The sequence below is a fragment of the Diceros bicornis genome, chromosome 26 (genome assembly GCF_020826845.1).
Source record: "Diceros bicornis minor isolate mBicDic1 chromosome 26, mDicBic1.mat.cur, whole genome shotgun sequence".
Taxonomy (NCBI): Eukaryota; Metazoa; Chordata; class Mammalia; order Perissodactyla; family Rhinocerotidae; genus Diceros; species Diceros bicornis.
This window is the reverse complement of record NC_080765.1, coordinates 3,875,520-3,896,020: the sequence shown is the minus strand read 5'-3', so window position 1 is coordinate 3,896,020 and position 20,501 is coordinate 3,875,520. Positions and strand designations below refer to the sequence as shown.

General features: G+C 50.1%; 1 protein-coding gene across 11 annotated transcripts in view; it reads left to right on the top strand.

Moving 5' to 3' along the window:
• The window catches only part of CUX1 (cut like homeobox 1), a 375,717-nt gene that overhangs the window by 313,074 nt on the left and 42,142 nt on the right, over window positions 1–20,501 (top strand). For 8 of the 11 annotated variants that reach the window (XM_058569065.1, XM_058569069.1, XM_058569062.1 and 5 more), the window contains one exon: window positions 18,188–18,490. The exons of the other annotated variants lie outside the window; for them this stretch is intronic. In XM_058569065.1, the coding sequence (XP_058425048.1) occupies window positions 18,188–18,490 (303 nt within the window). The remainder of the gene's footprint in view (window positions 1–18,187; window positions 18,491–20,501) is intronic. 11 annotated transcript variants of the gene reach the window in all.

The following is a 20,501-nucleotide window of genomic DNA, read 5'->3' as shown; positions in this document are numbered from 1 at the left end:
CTTCCTTGACAGCTTGAAAAATCAGTGTTTCTGAGGAAGGACTCAGTATTGCTCCCCCAAAGGCAGGGGAGTAAAGCCTCTGTCCTGGGATTTCCCCAGGATTCTGATTCCCTGTTCTCACCGTGGCTACCTCGGAATCCTTCCAAGAGGCTCCCAGACCCAGAAAGATGCTCTGTCCTTGGTGGTGGCTCCGGGAGGCCTCCTCGAGGCAGCTCAGCATGGTGGAACCAGGTAGCTGCAGAAAGGTAATTGTCACCCTGGATTGGATGGTTCCTGAATATTGGTGAGAAACACTCAGTGTCTGAGAATCCAGCCCTCTGAACTGGCCTGGTGGTTGGTTTCCCACCCAGGTCTGGAAGGACTTTGGAAGACTTGTCTTCTGTCTACAGCCCTTCAGTAAAAGCTGCAGGCTCAAGCAGAGATTGTCTGGGCCTAACACATGGCTCTGTGCTTAGTTACCATGGCGATAAGGTGCCTCAGGAGTGAAGTGGCCTCACTCATCAAAACAGCAAACTGCTGACACAGGAATCTGTTTTCCTCACTAAAGAATTCCTGTCTGCTCTTTCTGCCCAGCTCTATTGCCCCTCAGCGTCTCCATTTTCCTCAATGATTTGTATGTCAAACATGCTGATCAGCTTTACGATAAGGAAAGAGAAACTAAAGTTTCGATTGCGTAATCATTTTTTCCTCTGGGTGGATATCACCATTTCTGAATGTTCCTGTGATGATCTGAGCCTTGGTGGGATGGCCTTGGGCATTAAGGAAAGTTGATGCCATTTTCAGCTAGTGACCTGCGCTTTTTCTTGGAAGATGAAGAGTAAGAACAGAGGGTTCCATGCGAATCATATGAATAACTTTTAAAAAGGGGGAGGGTTTAAAAGACACTTTCAGATCAATTACCTGGTCATCTATTTCCTGGTAGTCTAGTTTTCTACGAATGTTTTTGTGTTGGCCTCTTTCAAAGTGCCCAGTGTCATGGGGGAGGGCTGTGGTAGTTATACCGAAGGTCGTCTGTGATCAGATATGCAAACCTATTTGAAGGTAGGGTTGCAGGTAGTGCTTTGGGGATTGGTTCTCTGAGTCTCCCTTTTGTCTGTCTTCCATCCCAGATAGCCTCCATCAGCTGCCCTCGCACTCCTTAGCAATAGCAGTGCTGGGGGAAGTGAAGGAAGCATTTCTAGAAGAAGGGAGGGGCTGGGAAGGCCTGTTTTCTCTGAGTGTGACCTGCAGTCATTGCTTACTAGTTAGCAGCTTTCTTAAAGGGAAGAGAACCTTGAGATACAGCGAAGGTGTGTGTGTGTTTATGGCTGGGTAGGTAGGTAGGTACAGAGGTAGATATGATCTAGTAAACCACTGGATTTTTTTTCTTTTTCATATCTTAAAGCTCATTTCGTATTCACAGTCCCTTGGTGTGATTAATCTTTTTGCTCCAAGGGAAGGAAGGAGACAAGAGACGACTCTAAAAGGGGGAGGAAAAAGGGAAAGAAACAGATTTTCCTGGATGCGACTGTCATTACACACAGAGAACTGGTAGAGAAGAGCTGCCCGCTATGGGTATGCTCAGCTCTGTACCTTTAGCATGGGAGTGTTTCATTACTGTAGCGAACAAGCTTCCACACAGCTTCAGATGGATTATTGCAAGCTGTACGAGCAAAAGGATGGCCCAGTCTCCTGGGATTAATCATAAAATACCCAGCTTTTTCCCAGCATGCAGTAAGGAACTGCGGGTTCCAAGTCTTCTCCACCCGTGGAGAATTCCATGGCTCCGTGTCATTGTTCCCAGTCAGCAGAGTATCAGTTGCTCTTGAGAAGACAGCTGCTGCCGTCTCACACGTGGGTGGTCTGGGGGGTGCACCTCCCTGACGTGGTGACCACGGGTGTCGTGCTATTCATGGCCTGACACAGCCAGGAGAGGCTGGTGGCCACAGCCTCCACATAGGGACAGGCCAGCATTCCTCTTCAATATGCATGCTGGCTCTTGCTTGGTGCCCTTGAGACGACCAGGAAAATGTCCAGGGTTTTAGGGCTTTGAACTCAGCGGTAGAGAGGACTCGGATGCAGCTTCCCTAAATAAGCAATCAGGGAAGGACTTTAAGGACTTAGTCAGGGTGGGGCATTCAAATGCATGTTAATAGGAAAAGGAAAGGCTAATGGCACTTCCAGAAAATTCCATGGCACTGTCTAAAGCAGACACAACTCTTCCTTCAATGCTTTAGGTTAGATTTGATTTGATTTGATTTTTTTCTCTTCTCTTTCATCGAAATAAATTTGGATCTCTCCAAAAAGAATTATTCTAACCCTTGTTTATTTTGAATAGCTGAGAAGATTTGTATATAACTGATTTCTACATAGCCACAGACAACAGATCAAAAACAAAAGAGAATTCTGGAAAACCACGTGTGAGCCAGACAGTACCCCTTCCTAAGCAGGTGGCCGCTGCTCCTCATTTGGGCTGGGGCTCCGCCTTCCACACCGACTGAATACCGTGGCCAGGAGAACAAGTGCCCATTCATTGCTTGCTTTCTTGGTTGTGGCCTGTGTTCGGACATTTGTATTTTATCAAGAGTGCCATAACAGAGGATTTCTCTACTCTGAGGTCTGAAAAGACAGGCTTCTGGATTCAGAAACCCACCTTCCTGTTGTGTGTCAGCTGGTACGTGTGGGTGCCGGCCTGCAGGGAGGCCCACTGGCGCTGAGGGAGCCTTGAGGAAGGGGCTGGGCCGTGAAGGGTGGAGGGGTCAGGGAGGAGAACATTCCAGGTGGAGAGCTCTGCAGGTACAAAGGTTCATTGACAAGGAAGAACATGGCATGTGTGGAACCTTTGAAAAAGGTGAAAACATTAGAAGCCCCTAATTCAGAGACCTTTTATTTTTCTTTTAAAGTAGGAAAGTGGATGATGGATGAATTTTGTCTTTTCTTTATGTAGAATTCTGTTGCTATTGCTGCCTTAAGGCTTGTATAGTAAGAAGAAAAGTGCGTGGGCAGGACAGAAGTGGGGGTCCTGGCTCCTTCGAGGTGACCGGCTCCAATGGTGGCATTGGGCCCCAGGATGCTCAGCCGCATCTCACCCCACAGCACTCCTTCCCCTGTGGGCAGCTCCTTCTTGAGAGGAGGTGGGCCACAGCCCATGGTTGGTGGCACAGCCACCGGGGTTCTCACCATTCCCAATTTGAGGAGATCAGAGGCCGGAGGCAGGAGAGGGTATTTGGAGTTCAGGGAGAACCCCTTCCTAAGAACTCAGCAGGTGGACCCCAGAGCCAGATTTGTGACCAGGGAAAGAGTTTTCTCTGCTTGAGCACGGAGGGGTGAGGGTCTCAAGACTCGGCGAGCAGCGTGGCCTTCAGTGCATGGACACTGAAATGTCATCAGTAGCCACTGAACGTGCCCCAGGCAAGCTGGGCAGTTCAAGAGGAAATGGCCTTGGGGCCGGCCCAGTGGTGCAAGCGGTTAAGTGCGCGCGCTCTGCTGCGGCGGCCCGGGGTTCACCGGTTTGGATGCTGGGCGCGCACCGTCACACTGCTTGGCAGGCCATGCTATGGCGGCGTCCCATATAAAGTGGAGGAAGATGGGCACGGATGTTAGCCCAGGGCCAGTCTTCCTCAGCAAAAACAGAGGAGGATTGGCAGATGTTAGCACAGGGCTGATCTCCTCACACAAAAAAAATAAAGTAAAAAATAAAATAAAATAAAAAAGAGGAAATGGCCTAGGGCCACAGGGTGGGGCTTGTGAGGCTCAGAAAACCTTCCTAGAAAAGCAGAGACGTCTTGGAGAAGGATCGTTGGCGTTAGTCTGGGCTATGATGGCCCAAAGCCCAAAGAGCGGGTTTTGGCCCCATGTGGAGCCAGCAGGAGCTGGGGGCGGGGGTAGGGGGGAGGCAGGGAACATCCTCGCCTTGGGTGCGGTGCCCTATCTTGCTCGTGGGTAAGGTGTCTCCCAGGCCTGCCACAATGGTCTAGGAAACTGCTCTGTGAACTCATTCCTAATCAACGTCTTTCAAAACTTTTCAGCCTTATCTCAGCTGAGCTAAAGTAAAAAGGGGGTTGGTTGTGCTGCAGCCAAGCCTTCAAGAGCCATGAGAGGCAAGCTGAGGCCCAGCACGCCCAAGAGCAGCCTCAGTGGATGGTGAGGCGGTATATTGGGTGGCCACCACCCAGCCTGCAAGCTGCAGGAAAGGAAGATGCGCTTCGCTCAAGTTCCCCTGAAAAGTGACTTGTCAGGACCGCCTCCATGTTACCTCTGTGCTGCGCTGCTTTTCAGCTCTCCCAGCCATCCCGAACATCTGTGGGATTCATGATGGAGACTGGCCTCATGATCCTGAAACAGACCCCTGCAGCATCAACACAGAGGGCAGAGGGAGCGTGGAGACCCTGTCACTCCTGTGACGCGGGGGTGGGACAAGCAAGCCCAGCCTGTCTTCCCCTAGAGCACACTGCACCTGCAGACCCTGCACAGGCATCCCTGGGCGGCCAGCCGTGACAGCACAGCCCACTCGATGTTTTGTCTCAGAGCAACAAATGCCATCATCACAATCCCTGAGAGAGGCTGCTCCAGCACAAGGCAGCCCCGGCACAAGGCAGCCCCCAAAGGGCTCTATTCCTTGAGTGGGTTTCGTCACTGTACCTCCAAAAAAATAGGAGAGAATTAGAGTCGCTCAGAGTAAGAGATTTATTTGACGTTTTGTAAATTATGATTTGTGGGGTTTTCTCAAGTAAGCAAAGTGCACCGTGGTTATAAAATGCAAGATTTAAAACGGCTTACACCCTTTTAAAGCGTAAGTCGCCCTCCCTCCCTCATGGCCCAGCCCAGTCGCCCTCCCAGAGACGATCTGTTCCCAGTTTCCCGCAGACAGTCTTCGCATCTGGCTATTTGTCCCACACGCAAGGGAGCAGGCAGGCCTCCGGGCGCCGTGCCTGCTTCCCTCACCGTGGGGAGGAGACCCCGTGGAGACTGCCAGGCCAGGATGTGAAGAAGGCACTCCTCTTTTCTCAGCTGTAGAGAATTCTTGTATCCGGATAGACCAGCTTTTATGTGACCAGTCACTAGCGAGAGCTATTTAGATTGATTCTGACAGCTAAACACACAGTGACCAGCCTCGAGCAGGTATGACCAGCAGTGTGACACAGCGGGTCGGAGCAGACTGAGCAGGCTGCCGAGGGCTCATCCCACCTCTGCTGCTGAGTGACTGTGGCCTTGGGCAAGTGACTCGACCTCTCTGTGTCTCAGTTTCTTCTGTAAACTAGGAAAAATAAAGTACCTATCTCCTGGACTGTTGGGAGGTTCAGGTGAGTTCATATATAAAGCTTCCGCAGCAGCAGCCACCACAGAGGAAGCACTATTTGAATGTTCGTTTGTCTGCTGCTGCCCATACAACCTCTACCACTATATGTCATTGCATGTGTGCACGAGAGCTGTAGAATAATGTATGTGCACACACAAGATGTCAGGCCTCTGCACTTCTCCAAAGAAGATATACAGATGGCCAATAGGCACATGAAAAGATGTTCAGCATCACTAATCATCAGGGAAATGCAAATCAAAACAACACTAAGATATCACCTCATGTCCATTAGAATGGCTATAATCATCAAGACAAAAAACAACAAATGTTGGAGAGGATGTGGAGAAACAGGAACCCTCATACACAGCTGGTGGGAATACAAACTGGTGCAGCCTCTATGGAAAACGGTATGGAGATTCCTCAAAGAATTAAAAATAGAGATGCCCTATGATCCAGCTATCCCGCTACTGGGAATCTATCCAACGAACCTGAAATCAATAATCCAAAGAGGCTTATGCACCCCTATGTTCACTGCAGCATTATTCACCATAGCCAAGAAGTGGAAGCAACCCAAGTGTCCCTCGACTGACGACTGGATCAAGAAAATGTGGTATACATATACAATGGAATACTACTCAGCCGTAAAGAAAGACAAAATAGTCCCATTTACAACAACATGGATGGGCCTGGAGGGTATTATGTTAAGTGAAGTAAGCCAGAAGGAGGAAGACAAACACCGTATGATCTCACTCATATGTGGAATATAAACCAACACGTGGACAGAGAAAACTGTATTATCATTACCAGGGGCAATGGGGGTCGGGGGGGCACAAGAGGTGAAGGGAGTCATATATATGGTGATGGACAAACAAAAATGTACAACCCAAAATTTCACAATGTTAAAAACTATTAAAACATCAATAAATTAAAAAAAAAAAAAAAGGCAGGCCTCTGGCTTTTAAATAGCAGAGAAGTCCTGCCGTTCACTCCTGGAGTAGAGACTGTCAAGTGGGAGCGTCGCTGGGTGTGGCCGGCGTATAGGGTCAGCTGAAGGAGGACCTGCATGCAGCTCCCCCACTCTTGGCTTCTCTGAAATGGCCATCTGTCTTTGCAAGTTGCCCGTCCATCTGCCATTCCTTAAAGTTCACCCCAAATCCTGACCTTTGAGAGTAAGACTGCAGGTCAGGCCATTGGGGGCAAACATGTGCATAACCAGGCCATCCTCTCTGGATACGGGGGTGACTGTTGGCCCCATCTCCCTCAGGTTCTCAGTGGCTTTGCCTGGACCCTCGTGCTGGCACGCCCTAATTCCGCTTTTGGAGGAAGCCCCGGAAGGCCCTAGTCACAGGCCTCTGGACACGCCTCCTTTCTCTCCTCTTTAGATTTTCTTTGGAAAACAGAATTTACAGTACATTGGGCATTCAGTACAAGAGGCAGAGTAGGTCACAGAAGCAAGTGAGGACTTCAGTTTTCAGTGGTTTGGTTGTGGGGGAAGAATGAAGACACTTAAATGCCTAAAAGTCCTCAGGTAGTTTGTTTTGATTTTTGGTTTTGGGGTTTTTTTTTAAATAAGGGGATAGTTCTGTTACCTTTTTTTTTTCTTTTTTTTGAGGAAGATTGCTCCTGAGCTAACATCCGTTGCCAATCTTCCTCCTTTTTTCCTTGTTTCTCCCCAAGGCCCCAGTAGATAGTTGTATGTCATAGTTGCCATCTTTCCAGTTGCTCTATGTGGGACGCCGCCTCAGCTTGGCCTGGTGAGCAGTGAGTAGGTCCGCACCCAGGATCCGAACCGACGAACCCAGGGCCGCTGAAGCGGAGCTTGCAAACTTAACCGCTACGCCGCTGGACTGGCCCCTCAGGAGGTTTTTTAAATGTGGTGAGGAAACTCACATATTGTAACTTTTTTCTGCAACACACAGTGCTAGTACCTTTAATTCTTCATCAGTAAGTGGAAATGATTTCCCCATTTTACGAATTGAGAAAACCACGGCTCAGAAGTGAGAGGCGATGTCTCCCGTCGAGAAGCAGGTGGAAGAAGCCCGTGTGTCCTGAGACCAGAGGTCTCGCTGCCACGGAGGTGTCCACCGGATGCCTGGGTGCCGGCCAGCCATCCCCAGCCCTGAGGACTGGGTCCCTGCAACTACACTTGAAACAAGGAACAAAACTGGGTTCAAATTATAAATGGACAAATATCAGATATCAGACCCAAGACAATTAATAGAAAATCAGATGCATCCCACGTGTTTCAGCCAGGAGCTGAGCAGGAGAAGGGGCGAGAACCCAGCGAAAAGCAGTAACAGAGTCGGACCCAAGTTTATGAAGTTTTGCAGCAGAAAGTGTATGACCCACCTGGCCTGTGATGCAGGTCCATGCTCCTTCGAAACCCTTCCATGCTAAATCCAAGGAAAATCACAGTGGCCCGGAGTCCTTTTGCTTCCTAAAGGACAGCCTTGCCCTGCAGCTGTCATGCTCTCTCCCTGCCAGTGACCCTGAGCCAGCCCGGGAGCCCGGCCCCCTGCAGACCGGCGCTTGGGCCACACTCAGGCTGCCCACGAGGGGTGAAGAGGGGTCCCAGATGGAAGGGAGTGAGCCAGGAGGCTCCGTCACCGGCTTCATCTCCATTCTGTGTTTTGTTTTTCCCTTTAGAACCGGATTCCTAAATAGAACCTGAGTCTGAATTGGCAGATGCTGGGTTTGTCCTTTAGGAGAAGGCCAAAATTAGTCTGTCATTGGGCACCTAAATAAAGCAGCCCGACCGCCTTTGTACCAACTTTGCAGCGAGGAGGGCCTGAAGTTGCCGCATTCCGTTTGACAAGGAAACTTTCTCAGAAGCCAGAGCAGCACCTCTGAAGTCAGAAGGCTGAGGAGAGAGGACAGGGACTCCAGAGGGACATGCCTGCCTCCTGGCTAGACCCTCTCATCCCTGAGTTACCCTCAGTCTTGTTCCACATGATTTAAATAAATACCTCATGACACTGGAAGAGAGGATCAGTACTCCCCAGAAATAGCACTCAGAGAACAGCTGCGGTTACTGTGATTTTTGGAGGAAAAGAACAGTCTGTCCAGAGTGCCTGGAGCTGGGTTGGCCGAGGGGCTCCCCAGGGGCAGCAGAAAGATGTTATAATCAATTACCACATCATAACACTGATGTATGATAATTACCGCGTGTTTCTCCTGAGATAGTGCAGCATTTGGCTGGGATGCAGTTCTTTCACGGTCCACTGCCTGATTAATATGCAAATAATAGGCTGATTGCATGATGAATGCAGAAAATGAGTTTGCTGATAACGTGAGCACTGAAGCGGGAAGATGATAAATTACTTTTACTGACTGTCCTACATTAAGTACCCTTTCTCAACAATTTCATCACAAATTAAGTAAAGCAGTATGGAGAGATTAGGAGGATGTGTGAAATAATGTACCTTAATAGCTTTTCCAATACCACCGCGTTCAACAAAAATGTCGATCTGTCCTGTTCCGCACGGCCTGGGGCCCATGTAGGGCCAGATCCGTTCACTCACCTGCCTGTTGTTGGGAAACTGGGTACAGCCCCCCCACCAGTGTGTTTGATGGCTGCAGTCAGCCATGGATTCTCTAAGGAACATTCCATCACAGCCCAACATCATTGCCTGCATGCCAGGCTGCCTGGCAGTGTCACTGGGAGGGGACAGGCTGCTCTCAGGGCAAATGGTGCTACAGCCTCTGCACAGATGGACACCTCAAAGCCTGCCGTCAGCAGGTGCCTGGAGGAAAGGAGAGTTTCTGAGCTGCAGGCCTAGAAGGCTCAGAAAGAAAACAATATTCAAAACCACCGCTTAGCTCCTCCAACTCTTAGAAACCTGGGAAAATTAATTCCGCTCTCAGAATGGCGGTGTGAGCTGCCTGCCAGAGTGTGACTATTGGTGAAGGATGGGCAGGTTTGCCCAAAGCCAGAAATGAACCCTGGAGAAAAAGAGAGGACGCACACACACACACTCACACAGTGATTAATCTTTGATTACAGCAAAGCAATTTAACCAGAGGGTTTGTTTTTTCCCATCTCAGTAATATATATTTAGACTGTTTATATGACATACATTTTGTCTTAATGTACAGGGACGCATTGATAAGTGTTCATACACACAGCTGGGTTGGTAATAAGGTTATTGAAGGTAATTGGAAAGTATTATTTCTCAGTCAGTATGGATCTACGGAAAAGCTGGGAAGAGGGCAAGCATTGTGCTCCTGAAGCAGGGCCAACTGTGTCGCCCACTATCGCCCCTGCAACCTCGCCAGACTGACTTCACTGCAAAAGTTGAATTGTAATTTAAGGAGCATTTTTAATTTTTAATATTCTCAAACTCTGCTTTTGACGTGCATATTTCCTTAAGAGGTTATAAAACGTATGTAAGAAAAATGATGAAGTCTGGCACGGGGACAGATTTACATCCCGAATCCCCTGCAGTGCCCACCCCACAGTGAGCTCTCAGCTGAGGCCACATCACCTCGGCAGCTTCTCCTGGGTGCATCTCAAGTCAGTGTGGGATTGCTGACATCTGTTGTCCCCGATGTCCTTCCCAGTCTGAGGAGAAAAGAAGGGAGCAGAAAACAGTCCCAAGGGTGAAGGAAGCCCCCGCTGGCACAGGGTGGTGTCTGATGGAGGAGCCAGGCATCTGCAGACCTCAGTGATGCCACAGCAGCAATTGGAATGGCAAGCATCTCCTGCACCCTGTGCTGCATGCCAGGTGATAAGCCAAGGATGGTCCTGCCTCCTCCGTTGGTGTGCCAACCTCCATCAACAGACATCCCTCCAGACCCCTGTATCAGCCCCTTCACTAGGGCTCAAGTCCCACCTTCTTAGTGTGTGACCCAGTCCCTCCATCTCTTCCTCTCTCCTTCTCTCCAGGCCTGGGCACACCCCAGTCTCTCCCCCACGCTCACCCCCAACTTCTATGTCAGTGCTGTGAGCTCCCTCCGCCCCCTGGACATCCCCATCCTAGCCCTCGTCGCAGGATCTTTGTGTCAGTGACTTGCTTGATGAGATCTGCCTGGCACTCAGAGGGGCCCCTTACTGAATGGAAGGCCCAGGCCCCGTCTTCAGGTGGCTCAGAAGTCAAGTTGGGGGAGAGAAGCTATAAATGACACAAGTTTTCTTTGTTAACAACGGAAGTATTTTGGGTTCTATGTCAGTATGAGTTCCTTAGGCAGACTTAAAAAGATGTATTGTTGCGCACACACCAGGACTACTATGTGTCAGGGCTGCCATCTCATCTCATCCTGGCCCACTACAGTCCCAGCAGGGCTGGGGCGAGTGAGAGGATCGTTGCTCTTCCGTTTCAGGGAAGAAACTAGAGCCGACAGAGGGTGGCATCTGCCTTCCTGGGACAGCAGAGGGGCCCACCCAGCCCCTCTGGCTCCTCAGCAGGTCTTCACGCCTCCCCCATGCCCTCCTCCATCCCGCCCCCAACCTTTCCCAGGTTACTCTTTTCTGCTATTGGAAAAAAGAGTGATTCGGTAGATTTGCTGAGATTTTCAGTGATTTAAGGCAATGCCAGGATTGGCTGAGGGCCAAAGAGTATTGCTAGCCCAACCAATGAGGAGGGCAGGTAGGGCCTGGGGTGGGGAGGGTGTCCTGATGCTCGACCCAGCCGCCTGTTTGGGAATGGACTTTTCCTGGAGTGGGAGAGCCCCAGCCTGGGCCCTTAGGAATGGGGCCTGTGGCAGTGAGGCCCCATCAGCACTGGCATCAGGTGCCGGCCCTTGGAGAGAAGGCTGTTGTGTAGTGTGGCCACTTCCGCTGCTTCTGATACACCTTTAGTGTCTTGTTAGATCACCTCTCTTTCTTTCTCCGTGGAAAATGTCCAGTGGCATGGTAGGAGGTGTGTGGAAGTCTCCTGCGTGGCTCTGTGACATCTATTGAAGTGTCCATGCATTTTGTTTCAAGCCCCCGCTAATCAGTCAAAACACCACTTATACTCAAAGGAAAACAGCTCCCTGTTTTATCTTGGCTGTGTCTAATGGAGATGCGTGGCTGAAGGGATAGGACGGTGGTCCTCAAGGGGCCGAGAGCCTCTGCCGTTAGACTCAGAGGCAGGGTTCAGGACCAGAGGAGCCACAACTCTGCCGCCTCCGAGCAAAGGTCTGGTGTTGGGAGATGTAGGAACTTGTCAGGGAGAAGATGTCACATTTCTGGGTGGCACAGGACTGGCCAACTGATGACTGAAATACAGGAGGGCAATTAGGTTGCTGTTCACCTTCGATGCAGAGAAGCTCATTATTTCTGGAGACCGTTCGGCCATAACCCTCAGGTGGTGGGTCTCTCTGGAGATGGACTGTGTGAGCAGGCGAGCGAGTCCCCATGTTTCGGCTCGGTTTAGTGTCCGCATCACGATCTCTACATCTAAATTCAGCTGGGAAGCATTCCAGGCGAGTGGTCACCCTGTCGCAGCTTTTGAAGCTGTCAGCAGCACTGTCAGCTGGAAAGGCCTCAAGCAGGGCAGGGTCCTTCCAGGCCGCCAGGGCTCCTGCTGAACTGAGGACGCCAGCACTGGGCACTCCAGAACCTTCTACACGTCCTTGCAGCACCATGCAACTGCATCTCCGAGGCTCCTGCCCCCTCTGGCTCCATCTTCCCCTCTCTGCCTCTCCTGCACTCGCTTTACACCTTCTCTCTGCTTCCCTCCCTCCTCGTTCACATCTAATGTGCCAGGCCTAGACCATGCTGCTCCCTGGCTCCGTTGGGCAACCCTTCCTGCCCCCGCCCCAGTCTCCTCCCTCCTCTCTCCCATCTTTCCATCCCTGTCTGTCTCTATAGTCACTTGGAATTTCCTGGCTTGGCACAGGTTCACAGCCTAAACTATGGACATAATGAAAAGTGGTGCATCAGACCAGCCGCCAGTTAAATAATGTTTGGGTTCTTGTCAGAATGTCACAGAGTACCCTGTCATTTTGTTTCAGCAACTTGTCCTTCTGAATGCACAGTTCGCCTTATGGCATGCCAGCAGTAAAAATGTCACTTACAATAATTACTTTTTGGTGAAAATGCTTGCTGACTTCCTACCTTCAAGCTGTTTTTTACACAGTGGGGAGATAATAAGAAATGACTTTATCCTGACTGCTCAAATGAACACTAAATGGAATTTGGGTTATTATTACTGCAGATAGAGGGCTGGGTATGGAAATTTAAACAGCGGATCGGATAAACTGCAGAGAGATTTGTCTCTGAAAATTATGGCGGGTGTGCATTTTCAGTTGGCTTCTATTGAAAATTTAAGGCAGCTGTTGTTTGCCTGCTGTTTTTGGAATATAATATTTTTCATAATCCTTTTATAGTTCCTGAATGCCTCGTGTATTTCAGAGGGCGTTGAGTCAGTCTTTCTGCTTTCTGTGTCTTACTAACCAAGCTACTCTTTATGCCAGATTCGAAGCCTTGCAAAAATATTAATCCACACAGATCACTTCTTAAATGTAACGCCTCACTATTGCTGTCAAAATTGGATAGATGGATGTGTAGCTGGGCTTTTAAAGTATGCAAATTACCTGTTTTCAATTGTCCCAGTCCTGCAGACTACAGACTCCTTGAAAGCAAGGTTTGTGTCTAATTTCTCTTATCTCCAATGCCTAGCAGAGTGCATGACACAAAGTAGTAGGTGCTTTAAAACGTTTGAGGGAGTGAACGAATGAAGGAGTGAATGAGTGAAGGCAGGCAGGCTGTCATGATGCCACAGTAATTGGCAGACGGAGGCTTTCCACTCCTGATCTGCTTCAGATCCTTGCTGCATCCGTGGGACCTGGGGGTCTTGTGGCCTGTCTGAGCCTCAGTTTCCCCGCCTGGATTTCGGGGTTTACACTTCCGCCAAAGGCCTGTTTTGGAATTGAATAAAGCAGTGTGGAACCTCCCTCGGCACACTGCCACCCTCGCGTGTGGTACTAGACGCACTTGGGTCCCCTTCCCTCATCCCAGTAGTGGATTGGTTTTTTGTGGCTCACTATCGTGTTTTTGAGGCTCCTGCACGTTGATATGTGGAAGGACTGTGTCCTTGAAGGCAGGCCCACTCACTCCACCACTAATGGCCACGCAGGTGCAGGGGGGCGGGCACCACCCAGCTGTACAGGTCGGCTGTTTAGAATACGGAACATCTGGCTGGTTCCCGGCTGTGTGACTCTGGGCACGATATTTCATCTCTGTCAGATGAGGGAAATGGATATGCCGAGCTCACATTGTGAGGTCATTGTGAGCACGGAAGTGGTTCATTCCTGTGCCTTAGCATAGTACCCGGCACAGTGAGCACACAAGAATGTGAGCTGAAGTAGTGGCTGCTGTTACGAATGACAATAGGGTTATTCATATCGCCTTTCCCCCATCCCACGATGCTCCTGCTGCAGTGTACCCCCACACACCCCATTGCCCAGGCCACAGCATGGGAAGCGCCCCGTTTCCTCCCTGCTCCTCGGCCCCCTGCCCACATCCACTAAGCCCCAAGTCCTGTTGAAGCTATCTCCTAAATCTCTCTTGAACCTATAGATGTCTCCCCACCCGCTGCCTGCCCTCTTCCAGGCCACCCTCAGTTCTCCCTGGATGACACTACAGCCTCCTCAGGACCTCCGGCCCCAGCCTTGCTGTTGGCAAGTTCATTCTCTGTGCTGAAGCGACAGTGAGCTTATTTACTTTCTTACTTTTTGATGTTACATCTATGATATTTCAAATATCAAGAAACTTACAGAATAACACAGTGAACACCCATGTTCCCATTACTCAACTTTAACCTTAACTTTTGGTCATAATTCAGCCTTATATTTTTGAAAGAAATAAAACATTAAAGATAGAGTTGAAGCCCCCTCTCTGGCCTCATTCCTGCTAGAAGTCAACGCTGCACATCCTGAATTAGCTCTTTATCGTTCCTGCGCATGACTTGACACCCTCGCTGCGGACCTAGCAGCCACACACAACATACAGCGAGTGCCGGCTTTTAGCCTGTGCACAGACGTTCACTCTGTTCCGTTCTGCACCTGCTTTGTGGGCTTGCCATTATGCTCTGGACGCTGGTCCACGAGGCTCCAGTCCTAGCATCCTCGCTGCTGTTTACAGCATATGAACGTGCCACAGTCAGAGACCTACTCTCCTGGAGATGCACACTGTTTCCAGTTTTTTGCTCTTTCAGGCAAGGGCTCAGTACACACTCTAGTGCCCACTTAAGTCCCCAGAAGAGAAGCGTTGCTGAGGGGAAGGGTAGGCCCCTCTTCGAATAGACCTTTACCTGACTCCCAACTACACAAGGATTAAAGCAGACGTCTTAGCCGCTTCAAAGGCCTTGCACCACCCAGCCCCTGGGGGTCTCTCTGTGCCTCATGTTCTTGCCACACTAAATTTCATTCATGCCTCAAACCCACCAGATTTCTGGAACAGTCTTCCTCCGGCCCTGCCACTCCTACTCCTCCTGACTTAGCTGGCTAATTCCTGTTCCTGCCCAAAGTCCACCTGGAATGTCACCCTTCCAGGAGGCACCTGACCCCTGGCCCCTGCTGTGTGCTCCCATCCCCTCCCCTGTCTCTCCTCGGGACATTCACTACCCTTCAGGTACTTCGGCTTAGTGGCTATCTTCCCAACGAGGTGCGAGCCCCAAGACGGCAGGGCCGTCTGACCCCCCGACCCGTTCGCTGCCCTGTTCCCGGTGGCCTGACCCAGCAGACTGAGGGAAGGAGAGAAAGAGTGAATGGAATGATGGAATCTCCATTCATCCTCTCTGCTAGCACTTCCTTCCTAAGTTTATACGGAAGTGTAATTTACATACGGTGAAATTCACGCTTCACTCATAGAGGTGTTCTGTGAGTTTTGGCAATCAAGGTATAGAGTAATTCCATCATCCCCAATTCTCTCATGCCCCTTGGTAGTCACTTCCTGCCCTCACCCCTGGCAGCCACTGATCTGTTTTCTGTCCCTGTGGTTTCACCTTTTTCAGAACGTCCTCTGAACAGTTTCATGTAGGATATAGCCGTTGAGTCTGTCACCAGTGTCTCAGTCTTGTGCCAGACGCTGTGGAAGAAACAGCAGTAAATCACGCGGAGGTTTATGTTGAATGGAGGGTACCTTTAAACTGCTTGTTTTCTTAACATCAAATTCAGATTGTGTAGCTAAGCACCAACCAGTGGCAGGTTTCTTCCTCACCTCATCCCTGTCTACATTTTTCAGATGAGGAAACCAGGATTTCCCAAGAAGTAAAGAGTCATATTCAAGTTAATGCAGCGGGCTGGCAGAGGTCACCCCCCCAGTTCAGCACCTTAATGCCAAGCGCAGGACTCCTCTTTTTTCTCTTGGTCTAATTATGTTTAATTACCTGGAGTGAAGTAAAGTCTTGTTCTTTCAAAAAGTGTTGTTTTAATCAGAGGGCTCCGTTTGCTAATTTGAGGATAAGAAAAAAAAGTAATCTTTCCTCTTCTCTGTTGACCACGTTTCTTATTCTGCCAAGATGGTGAGTCATACAGGCTACCCCCAATCCTCCCTGCACCCTGGGCCCGGCCACCTCACTGGGGGGCCGCGGGAGATGTTGATGGGTTTGGTTTTGTCATGCGGTCCTGCCACTGGAGCTGTGGTGCTGACTGGAAATAGCTTTCTCAAGAGTGTTCCTTTCCAAAGTGATGTTCTGAGCGTGTGGATTCGTGGTGTCTCCAGCGGGTCCGTTTGCTGTTGCATCTGTCCATGCCGTTCCAGAAACGTGGGACCAATTCTGCTTTCTGTGCCCTGAGACACGGTGGCATCCTGTGCACGTGTCTGTCAGGGAACAGCTGTCCCCCAGGAAGCACACTCAGCTTCCAGTTGTCTGTTCCAGTTTAGACACAGGCTCAGAGAGTGAGGTGCAGGTACCGGCCGGCCCAGCAGCCCTCGCGGTGCGTCTCAAGGCCACGCGGCCCTTGTTGTAGTCAGAGTCGGGAGCACACAGAGACCCAGTAACGTGTGGCGAGCACCTCTGTTTAGTTCTCTCGGGTTCTTCACGGCAAAAAACCCATGCGAGTGGCTCGCTGAGAATGCCCGGAAGAAAGAAATGTATCGCCTCTCGAGTGATTTGGGGAGATCTGCCTCGGCCGGCACCCCAGGCAAAACAGGGAACGCGCTAGGGCAGCAACACCAGGCGGCTTCTCAGACTGCCAGCCATGATTTTGACCTTGCTGTGGGTTAAAGGACGCAAACCTGAGAAGAAATCTGTTTATCGTGTGGGGAGTTCATGCATCCTTGACAGTGTACAGTGAGCAAGATGGGTGATCTGCCAGGCTGGTCCCTCCCGTGGGTGAATCAGGGCAAATCTACAGTGCAATTCCTTTGCTGCTTCAGGTACAGAAATAACATTTGCTGGGTTTTATATCCAGTTGTACGATGACCTGGAGGTGAGCAGAGAGAAGAAATCCGATTTGTAGGATTCAGTTTGCCTTAAAGATTTATATGGACCATTTCTGCTGTTTACATCTGTCTCTTTTACATCTTTCACAAACCAGTGTTGTTGTTTTTTTAACCTGATTTTCCAGGTTGAGGACACAGGTTTGTGTGATGGTGGAGCTCTGTACCGGTTTAGGATAATAAACGGGTTTATAGGTTGAATTACATTTCCCTTATTTGGGATTTTTATCTTTCTAGGTATTTATACAAAATATCCCTTATATTTCTAATACATTTTCCATCCTCTTGAGTTCAGAATAGGTTGTTACTCTGGATATAATATGTCCAGCAAAGGACTCCAGTTATATGGCTAATTGAAATTCATTTATTACTCAGGGTTTCATTTTGTTTAAACAGGTAGCAAGTATTTGGGGGCCACCCATGTGTGTTGACGTTCAGTGAGTGGCCTGCCCCCTGCAACTTGTCATCTCTCTGGGGCCATAGAGCCCACATGACAATGCCTGGCCTGGGCCAAACACATGGGACTGTGGGGTCTGACCATGTGCTGTTCTCGGTGGGGGTGGGGAGAGATTGCGCCAAGACACCAAGCCAAAGGCAGATTTTACCTCGTAGGTAGGACCGCGATGCTAAGTCACTTTGCATTTCCTCCCGGATACAGTCTTTTTCTGTATCTGGAAATTAGGAGATGGCCGAAGCCTTTATTCCAGACATCCCAAAACTAGGATGGATGTCGGTTTTGTGGGTGATGCTGACAGAGAGGCCGGAAGGGACCACTCACCAACAGAGTACGGGTCAGCACTCCCAAGCCTGGGGACCTGACTGCCCACGCTGACCCCATCCGTCCGTTGCTGGTGACAGCATGGTGTGGACGAGCTAAGAGCTCAGCTGTCAGAAGCACATCCTGGGCTGTGACAGGGAGCAGGGCAAGCACTCCTCTCTGTCACTTCCCTGCAGGCTAGGTACTGTGGGGCCCTCTGGGAGTCACAGTGAGACCAGCCTGGGGTCCCAAGACTCAGCTGGTGACCGCAGGGGGGCCAGCAGCAGAGGCCTCAGGTCTGCTCTTCAGGGGTCTTCATCACTGTGGTGACCACACATCATGGGCAGCCCTCATTGAAAATGATATGTCCATTCCTTTTTTTCTGGGAATTATGGACAAAATAAGTATGCAAATTATAATCTAGCCAAGGTACTTCTGAATTACAGAATTATAGGGCTCCATTAGAAGAAATCATGACAGCGCTAGCACATTATTATAATATGACATATTTTTTAACAGAATGCCCTTTTATTGAGCCTTCAGAAACTTTTTATTTAAACCGCTAGTTTTCCTTCTGTTGCTGTTATTTTTTATTTTTTAATGCAGAAAGTGAGAGGCTACTCTCAGTCAAAACACTATGAAACAATTCATTTAGCTCCACAGACTGCCATACTGTACCCCTCTCATTCAGGCGTTTCCTGAGTGTTTCCTAGACAAGGAAAGTAGATGGACCTGGTGAAATTCAGCTGTTTCAGCCTCGGTTTTCCTTGTGCTTGAATTGCAGAAAGCACTCCAAAGACCTCTGCCAGCTGCAGCCCTGCACCCGAATCTCCCATGAGCTCCAGCGAATCGGTGAAGAGCTTGACTGAACTGGTCCAGCAGCCCTGTCCCCCCATCGAAACCAGTAAGGATGGCAAACCACCAGAACCCAGCGACCCGCCCGCCTCAGACTCCCAGCCCAGCACCCCGCTGCCACTCTCCGGACACTCGGCCCTCAGCATCCAGGAGCTGGTGGCCATGTCTCCAGAGCTGGACACCTACGGCATAACCAAGAGAGTCAAGGAGGTGCTGACTGACAACAACCTCGGTAGGTGCCCACTGCTGAGTTGGGAGGCGGCAGGTTGGTTCCTGTTGGGGTTCTGGGGAAGAACAGGTGGAGGGGCCCCAGGCTGAGCCAGCCAAAGGGTTTTAAGGTTTACACAGGCTACCTGTAAGAACACAGAATGTCCTACACTCGTGAACACTGAGGGCTCATGAGGGGGCTGGAGTCTGCAGGTCAGTCCCAGCCCGCTCCTCCTCCCGCCTCTGTGCCCCCGCCCCAGGCAGAGACCTCTTGGAAGGTATGTGTGTGGGCAGGAGCCCACTCAGGCCATCCACTCAGACCGCCCTGATTGGAACGTGCCCAGGAGAGCTCCAGATCCTTATGGGCACCAGAGCTGAGCAGGAGCAGCAGTGTCTGGATGGCATAATGGAAGAGGCCAACAGACTAGTTCAGACCCTAACTCTCCTGCTTCATGTGCCTGTGATGCTGAGCCAGCTCCTCTCTGAGCCGCTCAGTAAATCTGGAATAACAATGCGGACTTGGGGTTGTGAGCAGCAGCAGTTCCCAGCGCCCTGCCTGGCAGCTCAGGATCTCTTCCTATCGTCCTGCTGCCCCATAAAGCAGCCCCACTCCCCAGGCTCCACAGGGATAAGGCAGCCCCTGGAGAACTGAGTTCCCCACCCCTCCCACTGGGTTTCAAACCCAGGCCATCTGCCTCGCGTGTGCCCGGCACATGCCTGAGGCAGCTCTCTCTGAGGGCTCTGTGGCACCACAGTCAGTGGCTGCGGCTATAAGAATATTAGGGCGTTTCGTTGTTTTAAGCCATTGTGCTCCTGTATTGTGGACCAGACGGGGTTCCCCTGGTCTGGGCATCCAGAGGATGGAAACAGCCACTCCCTATCACTTCTGTCCTTCTTGTTTCCAGGTGTGAAAGTCAGTTAAAGGAGAACCGTTCTGTGTGGTGCATGTTAGACAACCCTGAGGAGTAGTTGGCATTGGCCCAGTACCTTCAGCCGGGGCCTTCTCTGTCTGTTTTTCCTAGGGGACGGGAAAAGAAGGGAGTAGCAGCAAAGGGAGAGCCAGTAAAGTTTGCACAGTGACCTCACAGCCTGGGGGTCAGGCCAGCTTGTCTGGATAAGGCCCTCTACCCTGCTGCTTGTGCAAAACAGAACCAGAGAAAACATTTTTAATTAAGTTAATTTGTAAAAATTAATTCATAAAAATAAAAATTTAGCTGTTGATTCTTTTTTCTTTCTTTTTTTTTATTTTTGGTGAGGAAGATAAGCCCTGAGCTAACATCCATGCCAATCCTCCTCTTTTTGCTGAGGAAGATTGGCCCTGTAGCTGTTGATTTTTAAATGGCTGTGAAGTCCCGCATGTTCATCAAGTATTAAAATATGCGAGGATTTCTAGACTTGGGTCATCCCCTACCTTACAATCTTGTCACGAGTCCAAGGAAGCAGGCCTGATGCATTATTGCCGCCCACTTCCTCATAGGAAGTGTCATTTCACGTAAACGATGAAAATCAGCTGAAGAAAACCCTCATTTTCAAACTGATAAGTTGTGAGATCACGATCGTGAGATTGTGAACGTTAAAATCTCATGCTTGGCCTTCCCCTTTGTGTCTCCATCACTGCTGGAGTTGGAGCTGACATAGTTCATGTGCAGCCACAGCAGAACCCTGCTGGCCTGTGGAACTCTGTTCTCAGAAGCTGTGGAGCAGGGATCAGTGACCTGAGGGCTGAAAACCTTCAGACAGATGACTTCCTGCTCTTCGAGCAGGAACTTCCAGAAAAGCTCCCTCTCAGTGTCCCCCTGGCCTTAGAGAGGAGCAGCAGTCTTCATGGTTGCTCGAACTGATCTTAGCTTCTCCGGGAAAGAAACTGCCTCCCCTACTGGGGTCTCAGTGGAGTAATGGACATGGAGGGGGCCAAATGACAGCTGAATTAGGCAGCAAAGATGACCCTTGGTCCAGACCCAGACATCCTCTTAACCTTGACCTGGGATCTTGGGGTGCTCATATGCAGAATGTGTGTGTTTACATTTTATTGGGTG